Below are 22,118 nucleotides of genomic sequence, written 5' to 3'. Positions count from 1 at the left end.
ATGTAGTTTTTGCTGTAGCATTGTGTAATTTTTTGGAAGTATTTTTCCACAGTTTCTCAGAATTACATGGTCACTATAATGAATTAACTGCAGGAATAATGTAGAGGCGTACTGCAGGAAATTGTTGATTTGAATTAATAAGTACAATTCAGAGAGCTTCCAAAGAATGGTTTAAAGAAATCTTGTTTGAGGGAATGCTCAAATTATTTCTTTTCAGTTTGCACTAATGTGGTCAGTAGTTTAAAAAATACCAATAATTATCTTTAGTGTTTTTGGAAGTTAGTTTTTAACTGCTGGTTTTTGTTCATAAGGAAATGAGGAGATGCAATGATTAATAAGCGCCATTATTTTTTTCCCCTGGAAAAAACATGGCGAAAGAGTGGAGACCAAGTTTGTAAGAAATGCTGTACTCATTTCTACATCCTTGTTTGTTGTTGTCTTTAACAACTGCAGCTGCCAGATGAATTGGTGGCACCAGCAAAAGTCAACAGTTTCAAGTAAAATTATATGTCATTAACTGATAAAAAGGCCCTCTCTTTCAGGCCTCTGTCAGTCCCTTCCAGAGGCTTTTCTGTTGCTTTAAAGAGCATTCATGCATACCTGCAGTAGTAGTTGTGGGCTGGCTTGTAGAAAATGTAAAGGGAGTTGTAAAGATACCACATTTGAAGATATTTCTGTTAATTGTTCCATTGACATCGCATGTTGCGCTGAAACACCATCCAGTTCCATCTGTGGTGTTGTAGATGAGTTCACCATATTTATAGTTGTTCTCTTCATAAATGCAGTGGCATGCTGTAATTCAGGAGTTTATTGTCAGGTATTTATGAAAAGATAATATCCAGTATTTCATTTTCTGAATAATTTTTCTTAGCTGTCTTACCTGTCTCATCAAACTTGCACTGTAAACCTTCTGATGTGCATTCACTGAAACAAAAAACATAAAACCCGTATTTCTTGCTTATGAGTTATTTTATTAGTCATCTTTCTGCCAGACACTAGCATCAAAAGACAGGACACTTGGTGTTTATTCCTTCAGTGTCCCATTCATGTTAGCTTTTTTTCCCATTGTTTTTCTAAACCTTTCTTGACATATTAAACCCAAGCTAAATATTCACAGCTACAGGTCTGTAGCTTAAGGAAGACTTTTCTTCTTTCCTCCTTATCACTTTCTTTGCACTTGCAATATTTTTGTACTCAAAAGCAGGCTAAAAAGGTAAAGAGTCTAAGTGCTTCAAGCAGTATAAGAATGTAATAAAATCATTGGAAGCAGACCCCTTTTAGATATATATACTCCTGGAACAGTATTTTTCTTGTTGTAGGAATGGGAAATAGAGAAAACCTGGTCATAAAGAACTTATTGTTCTTCTTGTTTCTTTATGCTGAGAATTTACAACATAGGAAGAAATTCAACAGAACATAAAATCACGTAAGAACTTCTTAGTACTAGTGTGGTAAGAAAACTGGCGTTAGAGAGTAAGCCATTGTTTTTACACAGGCAGCGTAAGCTAGTCCTCTTGTGCAACAGGAACATGCTATTTCCCATTGCTGTTTTGATCATTTTTCCATGTACACGACTGGGCTGGTATATTAAATCTTACCATAAATTACATTCATTCCATCTGTATATCTTTCCATCTTCAGTATCGTAACAGTCACAGAGACTGACACACTTCATCTGATCCTCATGAAAATACGGTTTTTCTGGTGGGCAGTTAGGGTAGCAGCCTGAAGGAAGGAGAAGTGCGTATAGGAGGTAGGAAAGGAGAGAATAAGATACAGTCAGCAATAGTTTTATTTGTGCAGAATGTGTTTGCAGGTCTTGTTTTTAATAGTCATAATTTTTACTACTTTTTTTTTTTCCCAGTAATTCTAGGAAGTAATGCAGAGCACTAGCATCAGCAGAGACCACCCACAAGGGTGAAGTTAGCCCTAGAGATGTTTTTAGCACTAGTTTCCGTACTCTGCTTCTATTCATGTGGATGCAATGATGTTGAAGAGAACTGGTGCAAATGTAGCTGATGGGGGAAATACATGCTATTAAAGACTATTAAAATAGTGTAAAATGTACCCGCTAACAGGTACTTCCAGGTCTTTTTACCTTCTAAACCTGGCAAGTTATTGAGGCATTTTCCACTCGGGTTCCTACAGGTCTTCATACAAGAGGTTCCACAAGGCTTATAGTGCCATTCACATTCTCCTTGTTGATTGTAGTAATCACAGAACAGTGCTAAGGAGAAACACAAATTTGGACATGTTCAGGAAAAAAAAAAGGCTTTTTTTGACTCACGTCTGTTCATCATATCACTGTAATGCTGCTTGAATGGTCTTCGAAACTGTGAAGAAATAGACGAGATTGTGTAACCATCAAAGCAGCAGCTGAGTGTGGAAGGTCTACACAGTGAGATTGATACACACACGTAAGATAGAGTGTGTGTTCAAGGACGTCAGTAAAGCACTGTACATTTAACCACACTCTCAGAAGTAGTGTTTATGGCATAAAACTCACGACAGATGGATGGGGTTCTCCAGGCTATGCAGACACCAACTTCACTACATGCTCGAGCATAGGCAGCTACTGCTGTACAAAAACAGTCACAGTCTCCTCCAGTGTCACAGGCACAAGCATCTGTCACACATGCTTCGTAATATTTTGCTGATTCAACCTGTTATTAAAAAGAAATGTAATACTATACAACCTGCCTTCTAAATTCTTTCTTGACTTTGCTGTGTAGTTATCCTAGAACTGTCATATCTCAGAAGGGCTGTATCAGTAATTTCTTCTTTCTTTTGTTTATATATATACTGTTAAACACTAGCAGTTATTTCAGGTGATACACCCAAATCACATACTGACAGATTTTAGACACCAAGACTTGTGTCCTAGTGGAAAGATTAGATTCATGTTCCTGAGCAGTATTAGGCAACTGCATTTGAAAATGAAGATCCCTGCCAGGGGAAAGAACTAAGGTAATGGGAAGAGCACAGTTACCCTGCATTGTCTGGTGTGTACTCAGTGTCCAGTAAAGGCAATGCTGATACTTCATTGTTACGTTATCATTTCATTGAGCTTGTGTTCTGTACATGGTACATGAGAATTTGTATACAAGTCACACTACAGAAAAATACATAGTAATTATGAAATTATTATACTTTCATAATAGGTCAAGATTTCCTATGAACTGAATGTCCTTTTATTTCTTACAGGTAGGGTCTATAATTCTGTCCCATAAGGCAAGATTCAGATTGAAGTTTTCCTGACACAATTCAAAGTGCAACACACTAATGAATTCAGCATGCATGTTAAAGTATATGAGGGTACCAGCTTCAATAATACTTTGATCTAGTCCTCACACAGTAAACTTCTGCCCTGTTAATACCTGAGAGTGACAGGCAGCAAAGGTGTCACTGTTGATGATGCTACACTGCTTCTCTGACCAGGACTTTCGGTAAGGGTTGGTGGAACATGGGTCCTTTATGCCGTAAGCATCAGGACATGTAGAGGATACTTTCCAGCTGTTTCCAAACTCTAGGACGTTCTCTACCACAGACTGACTCCTTGTAGTAAAGTCATTGTTGCCTTTGTTGTCATAATTTCCACAGAGGCCACAGGTCTGGCCCTGCAAAAGGAAGTAAATAAAACAATGGATGTGAGAATACTTGAAACAACATCTGAGACTGAAAGAGTACTTGAAATTCACACCTCAGTGCCATTCTGCTCTAAGATTCCTGAATATCTTCATCCTTTATCTCCTCAGCAACAGAACATGACCAGTAAGGCTAGTAGGATACTGCTGTTGACTTTTCTTCTTTTAAATCTGGACAATAAAACCATCTTTGTCCTTGTAACCTTCTGTCTTTAACAAGGAGATGAGGGTGTTGGCTGACTAAGTTTTTATTTGTCTTGTTTTATACAATAGAAAAACAGCCTTACAAAGCTGTCTGATACTGTCAAATACTACCAGTTCAGCCACACACTCTACTCACTGAGTCTTTACTATTATGACTGCTCACAAGTATAAAAAGAAGTGACGTTTTCCTTGCAAATCCAGAAATAGCCCTCATTCTAAATGTATGGATCTGTAAGACTGTGATAGGCTACAATAGATGCTGTGCTTTCTCTATGAATCTAAGGTGCATACTTTCTATATTACTACTGTTTATATAAAGTGCCAGGGGGTGAGGCAGCAAAAGAACCTGTGATACTAAACTAAATTTGTATATCTAGTTCTAAATTACTTTTAATTTATATAACTAATTGAAATGTCACTATGGTATAGAATAAGATAGCAAATTCCTTATTTACTGCAATTTTTAGTACGTATAAGATATTATAATAAGGAGTATGACAACAGGAATACATTTTCCTTATCACCTGTGGTACATGCTTGAAAAATACGTGGTAGCATTTTACAAGAGGCTTTCACTCATAATATTTCACTTCCTTGTTCTTGTAGTATGATAATTTGATTTATATGTCAACGAGAACTAGAAAGAATGGATTACTTCCAAGATCAAGTCAACTCAATCGATTTCTACACATGCAGTTATGCAATTTTAATAAGGTCTGATAACCTTTACTGTGGTTCATCAGGTAATTTTAACAGTGTCAAGTCCAAAAAAGTGGTTTGACAACTCAAGTTCTGTCAGGCCAAATAGTCACTGAAAGCTGCCTTCAGGGCTCAGAACAGCAGCAGGATGATCACATGGCCTCCTGAGGAACCAGAGGAATAAAAAACAACCTGGGATGTCCTGCAGACACATCTAGACACACCACCCATTTGAGATCTTGGCAGGGTCTCAACAAAATTCACACCCAGTCCTAATCTGGACTGTAAGTTGCCATTTAACTGCTAGTTCCACACCTTAAAATCAGGGCTGAGCTTGATGAAGATGCTGGTTTTCTTGTCCCACATGAGGATCAGTCCGCCTCTGGTCTCAATTACCAAGTACATACCCATGTAGCGGACTGTGTATGGCACCTCATAATTTTGTTCTGTCTGTATGACTTTGACATGCTCCTCGCCAAGTATCAGTTCATAGCTCTGAAACCAGAGGAAAAGGTGATTAGAAATGAGCTCAATAGCTGCAGCTGTGCTCTTAACATGTTTTTCTGCTTTTAAGAGTACAACAAATATTTTGTATAATGAAAACAAGTAGTCCAAATGTGATAAATCAAAACTATATAGTTCAAATCTCAGGTTCCTGGAACTTTAGTAAAAAGATACCTTAAATGGCATAGGTCAAAAAAAGAGTGTTTTTGTATTCATGGAGGAGCTACATTACACAGAATAAAATAATCTTCTGACATGATAGGCTAAATTTCTGCTTAAGACAATTTTCCTGTAGATCTGTCCAAGATCTTTGTCCAAGAGTGGTGTAAGATGGGTGGGAAATGGAAAGAAATAGAAATCTGGGAGGCTCTACCAAATGTTTCACTTGAATCTGATTTAAGCTTAATTTACAGGTTGATCTGCCTTTAAAAATATGTTTCCAGCTTCTTTGAAGCAATGGATGTCTAGGCTTCTCCTAAATCCTAAACAGGTACAGAACAAGGCTGGTCTGTATGCAAAACCTTCTTACCTCTAAGAAAACTTTGATAGATTTTGAGCAAGTTGTCCCAGTGTTGCCACAGGGAATATTTTCTGTGATAACCCTGAAGGTCCCACTGGCTGTGCCATTCTTCCCACAGTGGTCCTGAGTAGAGGGTAACATTTAAAAATATGTTATTTTTGTAGACATGATTAAGGTTCCGTCTCATTTACTGTTGCTAATTATCCATACCTGGACTAGTGTGTATTCACAGTTTCCATTGAAGCTGAACCTTATGCCATCAAAGGTGGTGTAATGTCCATCTCCATAAACAGAACAAGTGCCCGGACATCTATTTGTGGTGCATTCCCACTTGCTACGCCTGCATACACTAGGAATGAGAATAAAATATTTTAATAATAAAAAACCTCACTGTTTTGTGTAGTCATATCTTAAAAACTCAGTATTTGTTTGGCAACTCATGCCTGGTAAATATTATATTGATTCTGGAGTTAAAAATAGTTGTTTCCATTTTTCAAGTAAAGAATTAAGGCAAGGTTCAGTTCTGCTACTCTGAATGCATTAACTGCAAAATAGGATAATACTTAATGAACACTGTAGTCCCAAAGGTTTCCTCCCATTCTGTGCTTTGGCCATCTGCCTGCATCAGAAGGAAACCTGCTCATACTGTTTAATCCAAAACTCAGTTGATGAAATACGCAGCCTAAATCCTTCCTAACTGCTGTACTCTTTCTGATCTTTGGAAAGGCAAATGATGGAACCAGGAATGCTACCTTGAAGAAATATTTACCATGTGTTACAGTCAATGTTGATCTTTTCCCCAGGCTTATACGTGGCTTCATTGTGAACACACGGACAATCCTCTTCAGGAATACAAGCACCCTTCCCATCTAACACAAGTCCAGCTGGGCACATGCAGCCAGATACACAATGCTTGCTATACTGGAAAAATCACAAGGAAGATATAATTTCAGAATAAAATAATAACAATAAAGAAAATTATCATAAAATGACTTTATATGGACCTGTTGCAGCTCAGCTTAAATGGGAGAGGAGTATGAAGTACCACTGTAGGACAATGGAACAAAAAGGAAGTTACTAGCCATTGATTTAATAGTATATAGATCTGTTAAAGAGAAATGTTTTATGTATGCTAATCCTGATTGCTCTGCTGGAGCCTGTGAAATTTGAGATACATTAAACTTGGGTCTTGCTCTGTGTTAATTGAAGAAGGCTTGCACTTTGTAGTGGGTGATTTGTGACTGGAGCTTTAAAAAAGAAAATAAGTAATATTTCTTATTACAAAGAAAATAAATACTTTTTGGTTTCAGTTTGGTTGAGTTACACTGAAACTGTTTATCTCATATGGTACTTACTTGCAAAGTGGCTCATGGCTACCATGCAGCTAGGTGGAATAATATAATCAGATGTGCAAGAAGTTCACAATTGCATCATGGTGTAAGAAAGAATGATTTCTTCTAGCCAGTTTATAGCTAGTAATTTTATCCTGAAGAAGTACAGTGAGTGGCAGAGCCCTGGGTGTTTTCACTACTAGTTCCTGTTACCTGCAGTAGCTGAAAGGTAGACACTAATCTTATTAATTAAATTCAATGTTACTTTATTATATTTTGGTCAAAGAGTCCCATTGTTAGTGCTTCATAACATGGTTTTAAGCTTTTGCTACGAGAAAAAAGTACCAGTGTTGTATATTTGGAGTAGATCAGATAGATCAATGACTTTAGCACCAAGAGCACGGACAAAACCTGGAAGCACCATTTCATCCAGTCATGACATACTTACACAGCCTACACGCGGATTCTGGCAAGTTTTTTGACATTCTGACCCAGTTGCTCCTGCAGGGGCATTACTACAGTTGAAGTAGGACATGGGAGGTTCACACTCTGGAAAAAATGCGAGCAGTAAGATAATGGCACAAGGTTTATCCCACAGCTGTAGCCAGTAAAACCTGGAAATTCTTTGGAAATTGAGTGTTTCAGTTAGTAGAGATTGCTGTCCCTATTCAATCTGCTGAATAGATCCACTTGACAGCGCTGAATTCCCAGAAAACAACCCACAGTTGTTGGTTGTTGGCCTAGATTAGTAACACCTCTTTTAAATAAAAAAAAAAAAAAAAAGAGGTGTTACTAATCTAGGCTCACTCCTGCCTTTCATGATAACAGTTTCACTATAAGTAAATGAAAAATACTTGTATTATTTAAAAATCCATTAAGAAAAAATAATTCTATCAACTATTTCTGTCCAACCTGGAACAGCAGAAAAAAAAAGGTAAGTGGAAGATTTTTTTTTTACCTGAAGTTGGATTGGGTGCTCCAATGCAATTCAGTCTTCCTTGGCTACAAGTGCTGTAAGAGAGGGAAAACCATTGTGTTTTTTCCTATCAAATCACATGTTGAGACTGAGAGCTACTTCTCTCTTGACAAGTTACAGAATTTTCAAAGAAATTCCAGAATTCTATTTTGCAGTCTCAGGAAAGAATTTCCCTCAGCACACTACCAGTGCTGCTTTGTAATGATATCCGCTAGTGCTTAACAGGAAAAATCGTTGGTTGGAATGAGTTTATGTCTCTGCTTGTTACTTACTTTCTCGTAAGATCTCTCCTTGCTGTTGTTGTCAGAACTTTATGCTTGAAAAATCAAGGAATTAAAGAGAAAATGCACACAAATACAATTGCTGTATCAATTGGGAAATATCACAGAATCAGAATCACGTATCTTGGAAAAGAAGTTAAACCATTTCCCCTTGGATTATGGGGGTTTCATTCTGCTCCCTGTCTCTGTCTTCCAGCTCAGGGGAATATGTACCATTCATAAGAGTTGAAAATAAAGTTGAAAAAACCCCAAAAACAGACGAACAAAAAAAACCAAAACGGGAGAGCGTCGTGTTGAAATTCAGGTGGCAGGGTGAGAGCAGTTTAAATGTAGCAGAGTTCGATGAGGAAATACATATGCTATGTTTGGGTGTTTTGAAAAAGATTCACTTACCACACAAGCCCATTTTCATGGACCTCTTCTCCAGATGCGATGGGAGATCCTCTGTGGTAGCAAGGGCATTTGCTAGCAGGCACACAATTGCCACTCTCGTCCATGTAGGTGCCATTTACACAGGTGCAGCCATCAACGGGGACAAACTTGACGTTGCATGTGACATCAGGCTCACTCAGAGACCGACAAGTGGGTTGGCAGGAAGATATGGTATAGCTGTAGCTTAGGGATCTGGGACATGAGGTGGTGTACTTTACTTGAAAGAGGAAAATAGAATGTTTGTTAATTACAGGTGATTTCTGGTGGGAAAAAAGAAACTATAGGCAGTAGAAATAACATGTAAACAATACTGTAGATCTCTACCACCTTTCATGCAAATGTATTTCTGCATACTTCCAGAGTTAGACCTGGAAAGTTACTCTACATGTGGAATAAGTGATGTATGCAAAAAAGGCAATTTATTTTTTTTAAATATTTCACTTTTCAAGTGAAATTTTGGAAAGAAACCTCCACTTGGCACTGCCATTCATTGCCAAGAGTTCTAAATCTGTTGAAGTGCAAGATGTCTCCTGGTATGCTGAAAACAGACCTACTGGATCATTGGAACCCAGCATGCAGCTTCAGAGACCTTTCCCTTGCAAGTGTTGGGGTTAGTGTTACTAGCACTGTTATTCTAAATGTCACGTTTTCTCTACAGTAACTTGCGATACAGAAAACTGTAGTGAAGGATGCACAGAAACAGGTGAAGACATTTCCATAACAGCAGTCTCTTTCTTAAACATGCTGTGTCTCCCACCTTGTTGTATTCACTCTGGCTAGCAATGGATTGATTCTAGGGGAACAACAGAGAATTAGCTCCACGAGGGCACTTTCTTACTACATTTCTTACTACATTTAAAGCCCTTTCTTACTACATTTATCTAGAAATCAGTATAAAATACTTTCTGATCAGCAGTTTTTATTGAGGTGTGTTCTTGGGAAAGGCATATTTAAGAGTACTTACAGCAGACATCACTCCTCCATCCGTGCAGCTGGATTCCTTTTGCAGCACAAGCTCTCACATAGGAAGACAGAACTGCACACATACAGTCCTCACTATTTTCACAGTCACATGTGTCAAACATGCAGTTCTAAGAATGCAGAGAAAAATAAAGTCTCAGCACTGGTAATATTGTCAAGCTAAAAAAAAAAAACCACCCAGTGAATGTTACCTTTCTGGTCTTACGCATTAACCCTTTTTCAGATATGCTCACTCACAGACAACACTAATGCATCCAGCTTTATCACTTTCCAGTCTGTCTGCATTTCTGGCAGGAGAAAATGAAGCTAATGAAAATTTAGTCCATGTCTGCTGTTACTATTGGGAAATAGTGGTCTTAAAGCCTGTTATACATTTAACAGCTTCCTGTCCCTCTGAACCGTGTTGCTGACTGTGCTGCACAACAGCACACAAAGATCTGGTTGCAGTACGCAGTCTAGTCACGTCACTTCACCCCTGTCCATACCTGATGATTGACAGTGAGAAGAAGGGTTGGCAACATACTGATAGCAGAATGATGATAATTAGCTAATGGGCTTTCTGTGCCAAGTAGGTATTAATGAGATAAGAAGCTGATGAGACAACAAATCACTGGTATTCAAACAAGCATTTGACATGCCTTTACCTACGCTTCCTACTATATGTGTATATCCATCCAGGAGTAAATAGCTGCCTTTTCATTTGCAAGCAAGTCAAGATCTTGAAGCCAAGACTGATAATTGGAATAATGTAATGTTACAACACAAACAGAAACACATGTTGAAAGAACGAAGTGCTGCAGTACAGACGTGAAATTACAGGCATTGTGCAAGGCAAGTGATGTGTCTGGAACAATCCTTTTCTGGTACGTAGTGTCAATGATCCTGCCTCTATTGTTTCTACAGGGAAAATCAGTCTAGTACCGTGTAGTAAACTTTGTTATCCACTTCATGGTGACAGTCTGCAAAAGGCCCTTTGCTGTCAGTTAGTAGCCCACACCAATGCTGAGCATATTTCTCTGTGAAGAGAACAAACAATACAAATGCACGTTACTCTCTGTATTCCGTCAGTCACAAAACCGCGCTGCCCTGCTCTATGAAGTCAGTTCTGAAATTACACCAATTTTTTTTTTTTTACTCAGCTTGTGGCTAAGGTTCCTAAAACCAAAATGTGGACTTACTGGAGGGGACAAGTAAGAGATTTCCAAAGGTGCTTTTGCAATCCACACATCCGACACCAAGTTGTCGGCTTATACACCCTCTCTGTTTTCAATGACCATGCAGTTTCCTTCAGTTATGTTTCTATGTCTCTTCCTTTACTTTGTTACTTATCCCTAGTGCTTTCATGTTGAATATTTTTTTTCTGTTTCCAGATGTATTTTTTACCAGGTATATAGGTCTTTATTCTTTCATCTTTGCTTTCTAATGGATGTGTTTTCCTTAGAGACAAAAAAAAACCCCAACACCAAAAAACCAAACCAGAACTAGAAAAAAAAATCTAAGCAGCACACACCTTTGTCAATGCTGAGTGCACAAGGGTTCTCAGAAATGGTCCCTGGCACTGCACACGAACTCTGAGTTTGCCAAAAACCAGCAAACCCTTTTGCTGTTCCTTCAGGTACTCCAGTTGGGGCCAGGTAGTCATCTCTTGGGTCATCATTGAAATTTCCACAGAGACCTGTTGAAAAGCAGTGAAAAGTTGATACAGCTCATAATAGACAAAAGACATTAAACAAAATGTTCTTATATTTCATTCACTTACCATGGGTCTGTTTTTTGAAAATAGGATCCAGTTGCACAAATACTTGCATGATGGGTGTGATTTGGATTTCAACACGGACGCCAAAGTTTGTCTGCATGATGATGAAGAATGATGAAGGTCTGAACACAGTGACATTTTCTACGGATGGAAAACAGGACACTCACTTTCTGAATTAGGTTGAATGCTGGAAACAGTGCATCATTATGCTATTTTTGAATTTATATCATAATTGTTGCAAATTCTGAGGTGAAATAAAGCCAATTTATATAGTAACATAGCCCAGTTTGGGCTGGAAGGGACTTGAAAGATCGTCTATTTCCATATGAAAATGGATCAGAAATATGAATCAAAATTTACAGTTCAGAATTTGCTTGTAGCTACCAAGTTGTTAACTTGATTTACTGTCTCAACATTAAACAGTTGGAGATTACTCCTTCCAAGAGAATAAGAAGGAAAAACTGTGTGGCACTGAGCATTAAAAAACATTGCTTCTATTTCTGTTTCTAAGCATATTCAGCATACATTGGAGTCCTCTGCTGGAGAGTGAAACTAGGCAGATCTAGAGGTCAGAGATATCACATAGAATCATTAATTATTGAGACAGAGAGTAAAAATCAATTTTCTGTCTGAGGAAGCATGAGCACAGGGGTGGCAAGTTACAAAAAAAAAAAAAAGAAGAGGTAGAATAGGTAAACAGATGTCTTCTTTGTTTGGGTTTGGGCAGTGAGAAGGATCAGGAGAGCGTAAATACTGTTTGTTTCTGTTTGAATTCTTGCCTATGCATGTACTGTCTCCCATTTCTTTATGACACCAAATTTCCCAATTTTACATCAAAAGCACATGTGTGGCTCAGGAAATATCCCAAAGAGAACCAGGGTGGGAACATGCAGGTTCCGAACAACTCACAGTACTTTTATCTTCCATAGTTTAAGAAAATAAGCAGGTGTGGAGTTGAAGTCCTGAACGTAATGCTCACAGGCTGTTAGACAAAAAATACCTGCTGAGATGGGCAGATGGATGCGCATGTTGTTGAGGAACACGTGACCATCAGGTTGGACCTCGAAGATCTGGTAAGGAAGAGGAACAAGAGGCAACTGTGTGAAGGATAACTGTAGTCCAAAAAGTAATAATGGTGATGTCTCCAGTGGTATTAATTAAAAATATATTAAATAAAAAAGGGAGTTTTACGTGATTTCACCTCCTTTCTTTTTCCAATTTGTACAGTTTATTAAATTTTCCTGCAATAAAAGAATTCTTTTTAGAATCACAGAATCATGGGATGGTTTGGGTTGGAAGGGACTTTAAAGATCATCCAGTTCCAACCCCCCTGCCATGGGCAGGGACACCTTCCACTAGACCAGGTTGCTCAAAGCCTCATCCAGCCTGGCCTTAAAGGCAGCCAGGGATAGGGCATCCATCCCTTTTTAAAGAGACTTTCTCAACCTCATAGGGAATTACATCATCTTAGTTTATTTGAACACATTTTTGATGAACTACATCCCTTACTGTTGCACTTGTAGTTTCTAACCTGAAAGCTCATGGTTTTTTCCACCTTATTGGCAGAGAAAATAGTTTATTTTTGCTTGCTTTCTAAGTACAATGTTTTTCTTACCAAACATCCACAAAGCCAGATTTATGGCTGACCTGATTTTCATAACTAAATTAATCTTTTCATTTCATTAAAAATTACAAGTACTTGTCACGTGTGCTGACCATTTAAGAGAGAACTACAATTCCCTGACTGATTAAGGCCTAGCTTCTTTGTTCCCCATATTTTTAGTAGTAATTTCCCGTGCTTATTTTGCATTCTTACACTTTGGTCATTATCCATTTTAAGGATCACTGCCTTTAAGCATGTCTCAGTCTGTTTCTGGTGACAGTGGTATAGTTCTACCAGGACGCTGAATGCTTTATCTCCATAGTGCTGAAAAAAAAAAAAAAAAGATGTCAACAATTATTTCATGAAAGACTAATTACAGAAGCTTTGCCTGTAAAATTTTCTCTCAAATCTGAAAAAATATTTCTGTTTCTGGAGAACTGGACTCTCCAAAATCCCAGGCCTCCTTTGGTCTAGGCTGCAGTTTTGCCTTTTGTAATGATTAAGAACAGTGAGAGAATTAGAATCTGTTTTTGCGTATTATTGATTATATGTCTATTTGGAGTTTTTATTCATGCCCGCTTCTAACGTTTGATTCAATGCCACTGTATCTCTCATCTTTCTGTGGCTGGCATCAGACAAATATCTCAAATACAGCAGGAGATCAGTAACATACAGTATTTTCTTTTTTTTTAACTGAATTGTGCAGATGAGGGGAAAGGAAAGCAAAGAACAAACAGAAAAAATCCCTAAAAGATTTCACTTGAACATTGCTATTATTAAATATTTTTATTATAATTAATTTTTAATTTTTCTTTTGACTTATTTTGAAATCTGCTTAAAAATGTTCAAAAAATGAAATTTATCAGCTGACTTGAACTGATTTTCTGTATTTGAACTTCCCAGAAATGAAATAAAAATATTAGTCTTATAAATAATAAATTAAAAATAAAATTGGAACTCAGTGTAATCTTTCAGATTCATACTATTTCACCCAATATCATATATTACAGTGACAAAGCAAAAAATATGCACCTTAGAAAACTGGATTAATCACACTGAAGAATGTAGACTAACCAAGTTCTTAAAAAAAGGCAATCCTCTTCAGCAATTACTACATCACAGAACTAGAAATTCCCTAGTAAACAACATATATTGCTGCATGATATCCTGATAATTAACTGATAATTGTCACGTATGTTCTAGTAAACATCTGGCTGAGTGAGAGGCAACGTAATGTCTTTATGCCCAAAGAGGTAAATTTCATTAAATTTTGATTGAAATCACCTTTCTTTCTGTAAATCTATAAGGGCTTTATGACCTAATCATATCTGATTCTCACCTCAGAAAGGATGTAAGTGCAGTCGCCCTGGAAATTGTAACGCACTTCATCATACGTGGTGATGTGCAAACTTCCCTCTAGCGCACATGTTCGCGGACATGACGTGCCTCGGCAACTCCACCTGCCTCCCTCACAGGTACTGGTGGAGAGAGAACAGAGTTAGCTGAAATCAGTGTCCAGAGTAAAAGGAATTACAGTGACATTTGGTTCAGCTCTTTTGCTACCTTTTTGCCCTTTCAAGCTGTAGTTTGACACACAGTAAATCTACGTGTAAGACTTCCCAAAACACGGCGAGCATGTGCAAAAGGAATGACTGTGGTATGCATTCCCTTTGCTTATTTAATCGTTTTCCGTCTTTGCACAGGTGAACTCTCCAGCAGCATTGTTGGATGAGTAAAAAATACTTGGGTTTTGCAGCTAACATAAAGCAAAATGACAAATGGAAATGTCTTGTGTTTTGTTATACAGATGTATCAGAAACTAACCGGAATGTAACCCCACGTCTACTCCTGATGCAGAGCATATCTGTTTTCAAAGGTGATGTGGTGGTGCACAGGTACAGAATTAATAATTGTGAAATTGAGGTTGTGTTGTATCATCCCTTGCTTTCTCCAGAGAAAACAAATACTTGCAGATACACAAATGACTGCAACTTCATTCCCCTTAGAGAAGTCCAAATGTTTGAACAAAATAAACAAAGAAGAAGAATTTTTATTGACTGGTGAGAAATCTAAACATTGTAAATCCTTGCTTTGATCACCTGTGTTAGAGTGCAAAGCTAGCTAAGGCTGTTGCTAAATAAAACAAAGAATGTTCTTGAGGGATATTTTGGAACTTTAGTGGTCAGTTAAATACACATATCAATTACCAATGTTGCAATTGCATATAATAAATCATTAAACTCATTAAATATATGAGAGGAAGTAGTAAGTTAGAAAAGTAACGAAGGTTACCAGGTTTGGCACTGCTTTGAAAAAGAAGTTCCTGTAGTGTAGGTTTGGCCACCGTAAACACAGGGGCACTGCTGAAGGGGAATGCAGCCAGAATTGTTGATGTCATCAAATACAGTCCCTAGATTGGGGGGAGAAAAAAAAAAAAAGGCAAAACCTTAATCAATTAAAGAGACATTTCCTACACACAATTTTGTTTGCTACAAATCCTAAATATCATCTTAGAGACAGATCTGCAGCTGTCGTGAATGGACATACCGATGCTGAGGGTGGCAGGACTATGCCCATTTCCCCAGAGAAAGGTTCAACCTCTGTTTTCTTAAATTCCACCTGATTTGAAAGAGGGACTTATTGTAGCACAGGTGGCTTGTTGAGAGATTGGTCTTGGTCTGTTTGCTGTTCTGCTTTCCTGCTTTCTGACTATTGCGCATGTATTGATAACTAATCCAGCTATCTTTTCTTAGCTGAGACGTGACAAATGCTTGTCGCTTGTAGCTGTGAAAAAGTCCGTTACAGGAGGCTTAAACCCCATGGGACCCGCAAATCCCACAGGTAAGCTGTTATTGTTCTTTCAGGTCAGAGATGTGAGTACGTAAGAACTTGCCTTTGGGGCAGAAGCAACCATCCATACAATGTTCTTTGCAAGTGCTGGATTCTTCGGGATTGGTGCATGTGTCAATACAGGGGGAGCTGCACTCCTCATACTGCATGTTGTAAGGACATTTCTTGGCTGAAATTTTAAAAGAGAAGATTATTTTTTTCCAAAGGTATTTCTAGTTCACTGTATATAAAAATATTTATATTCATTTCAGTTTTTCAGATAGATGTAAAATCACACTAAACTGCAGATCCACCGCCAACTCTCAAAATTCAAAATTTTAGTCACCTAGACACATATTTTACAGTTGAAGTGTGCTTGCCATAACTATCTGGTGCTGAACTGGCTTGATTACGAGATTTCTGGGAACAAGTTAATGACCCCACAAAGTCAGCAAGGCCTGTGTTTCTAATGAAGGAACCCTTCTCATGAACACCTCTGTCACTAGTGAAATGCAAGACTTAACTTCCTAACAATTTAGTATAGTTGCAATTTTTAGATAGTTGCATTTTTTAGGAAGGGCAAACAGTAACTTGTGGTGTTTTGTTTTGGAACAAATGCTGGTGACACTGTCAACAGGTACACCCTGTAATCTCGTATGCAACTCAGTGCAAACCTCTGAAGATCACAGTGGTGCAAATTCCTCACTACCAGGCAAGAGGAGGTAAGTGCTTAACCAGCCAAACACCTCTGAAGACCCAATCGGTTAATAATTGAGACTGAACGGTGCTGTAGCCACTATGAGAACCAGAGAGGAACAGGAATACAAGCAAGCAAGCAAGCATACCTCATTCTTTTTTTCCTTCTTTCTCCTTTATTTGAATCATAGAATCATAGACTGGTTTGGGTTGGAAGGGACCTTAAAGATCATCTAGTTCCAACCCCCCTGCCATGGGCAGGGACACCTTCCACTAGGCCAGGTTGCTCAAAGCCACATCCAGCCTGGCCTTGAAGACATCCAGGGATGGGGCATTTGCTTCCTTTACTGTTAATTAAATAACACTGTGATTGTCAATTAGAGTATGCATGTAAGTGTTTGATAGGGTTTAATCCAGTTTGCATTAACACCCTTAACTGTATTGCTGAAGTCTTCCTGCTGGAACTTGTACATCCGAACCCTCTGAAGCGTACAGTCCTGAATGACCTGTAATTTCTCATGCATCATTTGAGAACTTGTTGTTAGTTACTGAGTGTAAAGTAAGGATATCTCCAGTGATACTTACGGCACAGTTTTGAGGTTCTCCAGTTCAGAGGATGCCCACCAGCATGAGCACACTGCTGGGAGTATTCGGCAAAGGTGTCACAGATACATGAAGTGTTTTTAGACTCTTTAGAGTGACACAAGTCATCTTGGCAAACCTTAATGTACCCTCTAACATCAATTAGGTGATTACACTCTGAAAATGCAGAGCTGGTCAATGTTTTCTGACATATGTCATCCTTGAGAGAAAAAAATAACAACTATTAGAAAATAGAGAGGAATAATGTCTTTGGTATTGTTACATTGTATATTTATTCTTTGATAGAATTTGATGTTCATTTTTCAGTTGCTGCCACCCAATCACTTTTCCTGTTGGCCTGTCTGAAGCTGTACAAGGGTACATATAAATTTGAAAGAAAAAGAAGAGTCAAAAGTTCCTTACAGAAATACCAGTGCAGTTATCTGGCAGGGTAGAAGTGACATCTTCACAGTCTTCTGTTGGCCCATTCATTTTCTGCAAATTCCCAAACTGCAAGTCTCTATTCCTGTCTTCTTGTCTGTCTGTACAAAAGAAGTTTAATAATGAAGGTTTGGGGTTTTTTGTTCAGTGCAACTGCCTGTTACCTTTTTCTCCTCTCAAGAATTCTGCTCAAGACTGGCCAAGGCAGTTGCTTCCCTTAAGTCTTTAAATTTTATCATCATCCCCTCCAAAGGAAGCACTACATCACTGTCTCAATTTACCTTGCACAGCACCCTGGAAAAAGTAAACATTAGAAAACAATTCTCAACCTATTACATCTAGATGCAGACTAAGATATTTACCAGAAAAATAGCAAACTGTTTTCAGATTTTATTGAGCCCAAGCAGGGAAGAGAGAAAAGAAGCTAAACAGGGATTTGGACAGTGAAGACTGCTGTGAGAAAAGGTTTATGAAAAAGCTCAAGCTGGCAACGGATAGAATGGTGAAGATAAGGTCTTACAAAGATTATGCAATTCAGCAGGCAAATGTGGATATGCCAATTTTAAGGCAGAACTGAAACAATAAATGTACTGCCTAGACAATACAATTGCCTTTTTTAAAATTAAATACATTTTAATATTTATTTGTGATATTAGTGAAAATCTGTCTCATTTTAATGGGGTTAGCTGATGAGGTAAATAAAGCCATGGCATACAAGAAATATGCAATCAGTTGTTAGCACCAGTACTGTATTGATACTTGAAGTATTAAATCACATTATCTGATCTCTGTACTACATATTTTCCAACAAACATTGAATCATATCTTCTGTGTGAATTATCTAACAGGATAGGAAAGAGGAATGCTGATGATGTTAGAGTTAAAAGAATACAAAAAAAATAAAAGCATGTTGGAGACTCCAGAAATCAATTTTTATTATAAAAAACTTACTGTTTGAAGAGAGCTCATTGTTAACTGGAAACCCTCTGAAGTCCCCACAAAGTCCACAGGTCTGATTGGCATATTTCTCATCCAGTTCCAGCTAAAATGATGGGCAGTAATTGATGAAGTTAGTATAAACATCCTAAAATACTCCAGATCTGCACCTGCTGGCTCTAAGTATTTTTCATCAGATCTGTGAAATTTTATTTAGCAATCTAATTTAAACCTGGGGGACAGAATGAAGAAATGGCTTGAATTTGATTTACAATGCAGAGTCCAAACTGCAGACTTAGGTTTTCACTGTAATATCTATATTGTTCTCAGCCTCTTTCTCTCCATTCTTCACAAAGGTAATTGAATCTACAGCAAAATGAAGTCCTAAGAGAGTGAATTTCTGCTAGAAAATTATATTTGAAGGGGTAAGTAGGCCCTGTAACAATGACAATATGTTAATGATATAATGAAAGTGATTTTTCACCCTATTTTAAGCAGACATCCACTATCCACTAGAAGTAAATCCATGTAATTTTCTTTAGGACTACCTGGATGCAAATCTTTCTTAAGAAAGAATTGCTCAACAATATGAGATGGGAAGGCAATAGTAACCACCCTAAACAGATAGGGACTGGCCTAATCAAAGATTAGCTGTAGTCTCGGAAGGTCTAGACAGGTCTAGGAGCAGTTCTTACCAGGATACTGTTATCTCCATTCCACATTAACAGTATACCCCTGATGCTGGTAACTTTCACATAAATGTTGCTTTTTGTTATCTGAAGTCCAGGCTGACTGTATGGCAGTTGAACTCTGGGAAGAGGCAGAAAAAATGCTAGGTATTTTCTGATCCAGATGTTAAAGAGATAATAAAGAGAAAAAATATGGTGTGCTGGTTTCTGTTGGGAGAAGGTTAAAGTTTCCTCACAGTAGCTAGTATTAGGACATTTTTTTGGTTGTGCTGCGAAGAATGTTGATGACATACTGATGGTTAAGCAATGTTTATATCAACTCTAGGACTTTTTTGTTTCTGATACTCCAACTGTGTTCCCAACTTCTTGTCTACTAAAGCTGGGAGGGGACACAGTCAGGACAGCTAGCCCGAACTGACCAAAGGGCTATTTTATTCCATAAAACATCATGCTCAGTATGTAAGTGGTGGGGAGTGAGACAGGGTGTTGGTCTTGCACTCTCTCACTTGTTTGGGGTCTCCAGCTCTGGCTCTTGCTGCTTGGGTGGTGAGCAGTTGTATAATTTGTTTTCTTTTTCATTATTTTAATTATATATTAGTAGTAGTAGTCGTAGTATTATTTTCATCTCAGATTATACTTAGTAATACTAGTATAATTTGTATTTTCAGAATTATTACTATCATAATCTTATTTCATTTATTTTCAATTAGTAAATTCTTCTTATCTCAACCCATGAGTTTCCTTGTCTTTTCCTCTAATTCTCTCCCCATCCAACTGAGTGACCATCTGTCCAGGGTTACTGGCTGCATCATCAAATACAGATCTGAATTTGGACCCAACCTCTCAGTATTTTTCATTCCTTTTTTTTTTTTTTTGAGGGAATCTTTGATGGAAGAATTGGTTTACTGTGAAAGGAATTAATAGCAGCTTATTTATTATTTATTTTGGTTAATTTGTCAGATTTATTGAAGAACACATAATTCCCTCCCCTCCCCCAGGTACACCAAAGTACTTGGCAAGCCTGAAAAAAAGGTCTGTGGTTACCACACAAGCATTATGAATAAATTTACCTTTTGCTGTCAATCATGACACCATTCTTTGTTAGTTCAACAGCTAGACCTTCAAGTTTCATGGTGATACGTTGGATTGTTGGAACATTTTCCACCACTACACGCCTGATCTGGATGTTGAAATCCTCATAGAGAGCATTGCAGTGGGATGCAAAAACATAGTTACAGAGCCCAGGGAAGGAGAATATGTGTCCACTGAACATCTTGAAGTAGAAGTTGCCCCATGTGCTGCACACACGATCCATGTGAGAGGGATTGGAAGCTGTGAATTAAAACTAGCTGTAAAGGATAACTTACAATTCCCAGCCTAAACATGGTGAAAATCAACTTGTCCAAGACTTCATCTTGTCATTTAATAGTTTTTACCTGCCTGCCTTCATTTGTTATCCATCTATCCATTATAAAACTGTGTATTCATTCTTCACTCATATCTGTTACTCATCTTACATACCACTATAAATGGTTACATACGTTCAGCTAGAGCTTTATTAATTGTCCACATTTCAGCTAACAGTTCAATATTATGTTTCTTAACCATCCTCCTTCTCCTCTTAGTAATCCATGACTTGCTTTACCAGCGCCTTTCCCTATGTGTATTAGATTCCTCTGTCTACATCCCCTAAAATGGAAAAATTACTGAATACATTTGATTTCCTGTACTTACATGTTATTACTGGATTTGTCAGCATTGGCTGGATGATGTTGACTTTAGATGAAACTGTAGCAGAAACTAGAAAAAAGTAAGAAAGAAACCAAAACCTAGTATAACAATACCAAAATTTACACCTATAATTGACTTAGAAAGGACTAGAAAGTTAATATACCAGATCCAAAGGAAGAATGTTAAGCCTGTGTTGTTTTACTTAGGCCATGGATGAGTTTAAAGGTTCCTAAAATTCACAATCAGGCTAGTTAAATCATGAAAATCATTCGTTTGGGCTTTCAACTGTGATGATGTGCATTTTCTACCTTTTAATTTTTACCCTCTTACAAAATTCTGTGTTGTGTTAGAGGCAGAAATTCACAGCTCTGCATATTGGAGTGTTTGAGATGCACTGAACAATACAAAGGGTTAAGCTGTACTAAATTAGTCTGTTACTGCTACAAAAGCGTAGTTGCTTTCTCATTACACCTCCTCTTTCTAAGGAGGGAATAAGAGCTTTAATCATCCCTTTTGCTCTTTATTTAATATTTTTCTGTTAAGGGACTGAAAAGCCTTAGATATTACCACAAATCTGCTGTATAGGATGATCACAAATCATTACATGACAAAAATCAGTGAAGCTGGCTTGCCATTTGATTTCCCAACATCAGCTGCTGACTTCACAGCTTGCCAAAGTGATCTCATTTCCTTGCTTGTAAAGAATCAAACATCATATATTCCACTTTGATTTTCTATATGTATATATATATTCATGCACATATGAATACAGCCTCTTTTCCCTAGTTACTCATTATTAAAAAATGTAACCATATTGTGTGTGTTTAGTAATTGGTGTCTAAAAAAGATGTTACTATTCTTATATATAGAGAGAGGCTTGTTATTATACATTTATCTTTATTTGATATTACCAGCAATATGCTAAGGAGTTTTTTTGAGGCATTTTTATTATTTAGTAGACATGTAGCAAATAGATAAAAATGCACAGTGTAAATGAACATACTCTTTTGTTTCTGCTGAACATCAGAGGTGTATTGGCTTCCTGTTTTCTGTTGGATTTCAATCTGGGCTCCTGTGAAGAAATTGTAAAAAGCGTATTAAGTACAATGTCCTGTATGTGAACTTTTATAGGATGAAAGGACCCAGATACATCTCTGTGAGAGAATAGGGAGAGTCCTTTATCACATCAGAAAAAGTTTAACAGGCCCCCAAAAAACAGTAAAATGTAAACATAGAAAGAGACTTTCTTTTGCAAAAAACACAGTGTTTGAAATCCAAATAAA

The 22,118-nt window shown here is 37.6% G+C and overlaps 1 protein-coding gene across 1 annotated transcript; it reads right to left on the bottom strand.

The window, feature by feature from the left end:
• Window positions 1-600: 600 nt before the first annotated feature.
• Window positions 601-21,907, bottom strand: LOC104505492 (mucin-5AC-like; the record flags this gene model as incomplete). Its single annotated transcript, XM_010154301.1, has 29 exons — window positions 601-792; window positions 881-924; window positions 1,599-1,725; window positions 2,099-2,227; window positions 2,507-2,663; window positions 3,378-3,617; window positions 4,863-5,042; window positions 5,581-5,694; window positions 5,782-5,920; window positions 6,341-6,492; window positions 7,351-7,451; window positions 7,861-7,913; window positions 8,553-8,808; window positions 9,556-9,682; window positions 10,494-10,588; window positions 11,083-11,247; window positions 11,332-11,469; window positions 12,329-12,398; window positions 13,145-13,255; window positions 14,271-14,409; window positions 15,224-15,341; window positions 15,825-15,950; window positions 17,042-17,258; window positions 17,462-17,571; window positions 18,431-18,521; window positions 19,111-19,225; window positions 20,175-20,436; window positions 20,839-20,904; window positions 21,839-21,907. Coding segments are annotated over 29 exons (3,903 nt in total), but the record flags the coding sequence as incomplete, so codon positions are not given.
• Window positions 21,908-22,118: the final 211 nt, after the last annotated feature.

The sequence above is a fragment of the Eurypyga helias genome, unplaced genomic scaffold (genome assembly GCF_000690775.1).
Source record: "Eurypyga helias isolate BGI_N326 unplaced genomic scaffold, ASM69077v1 scaffold4976, whole genome shotgun sequence".
NCBI lineage: Eukaryota > Metazoa > Chordata > Aves > Eurypygiformes > Eurypygidae > Eurypyga > Eurypyga helias.
The sequence above is the reverse complement of the archived record's forward strand: the minus strand, read 5'-3'. Positions and strand labels throughout refer to the sequence as shown.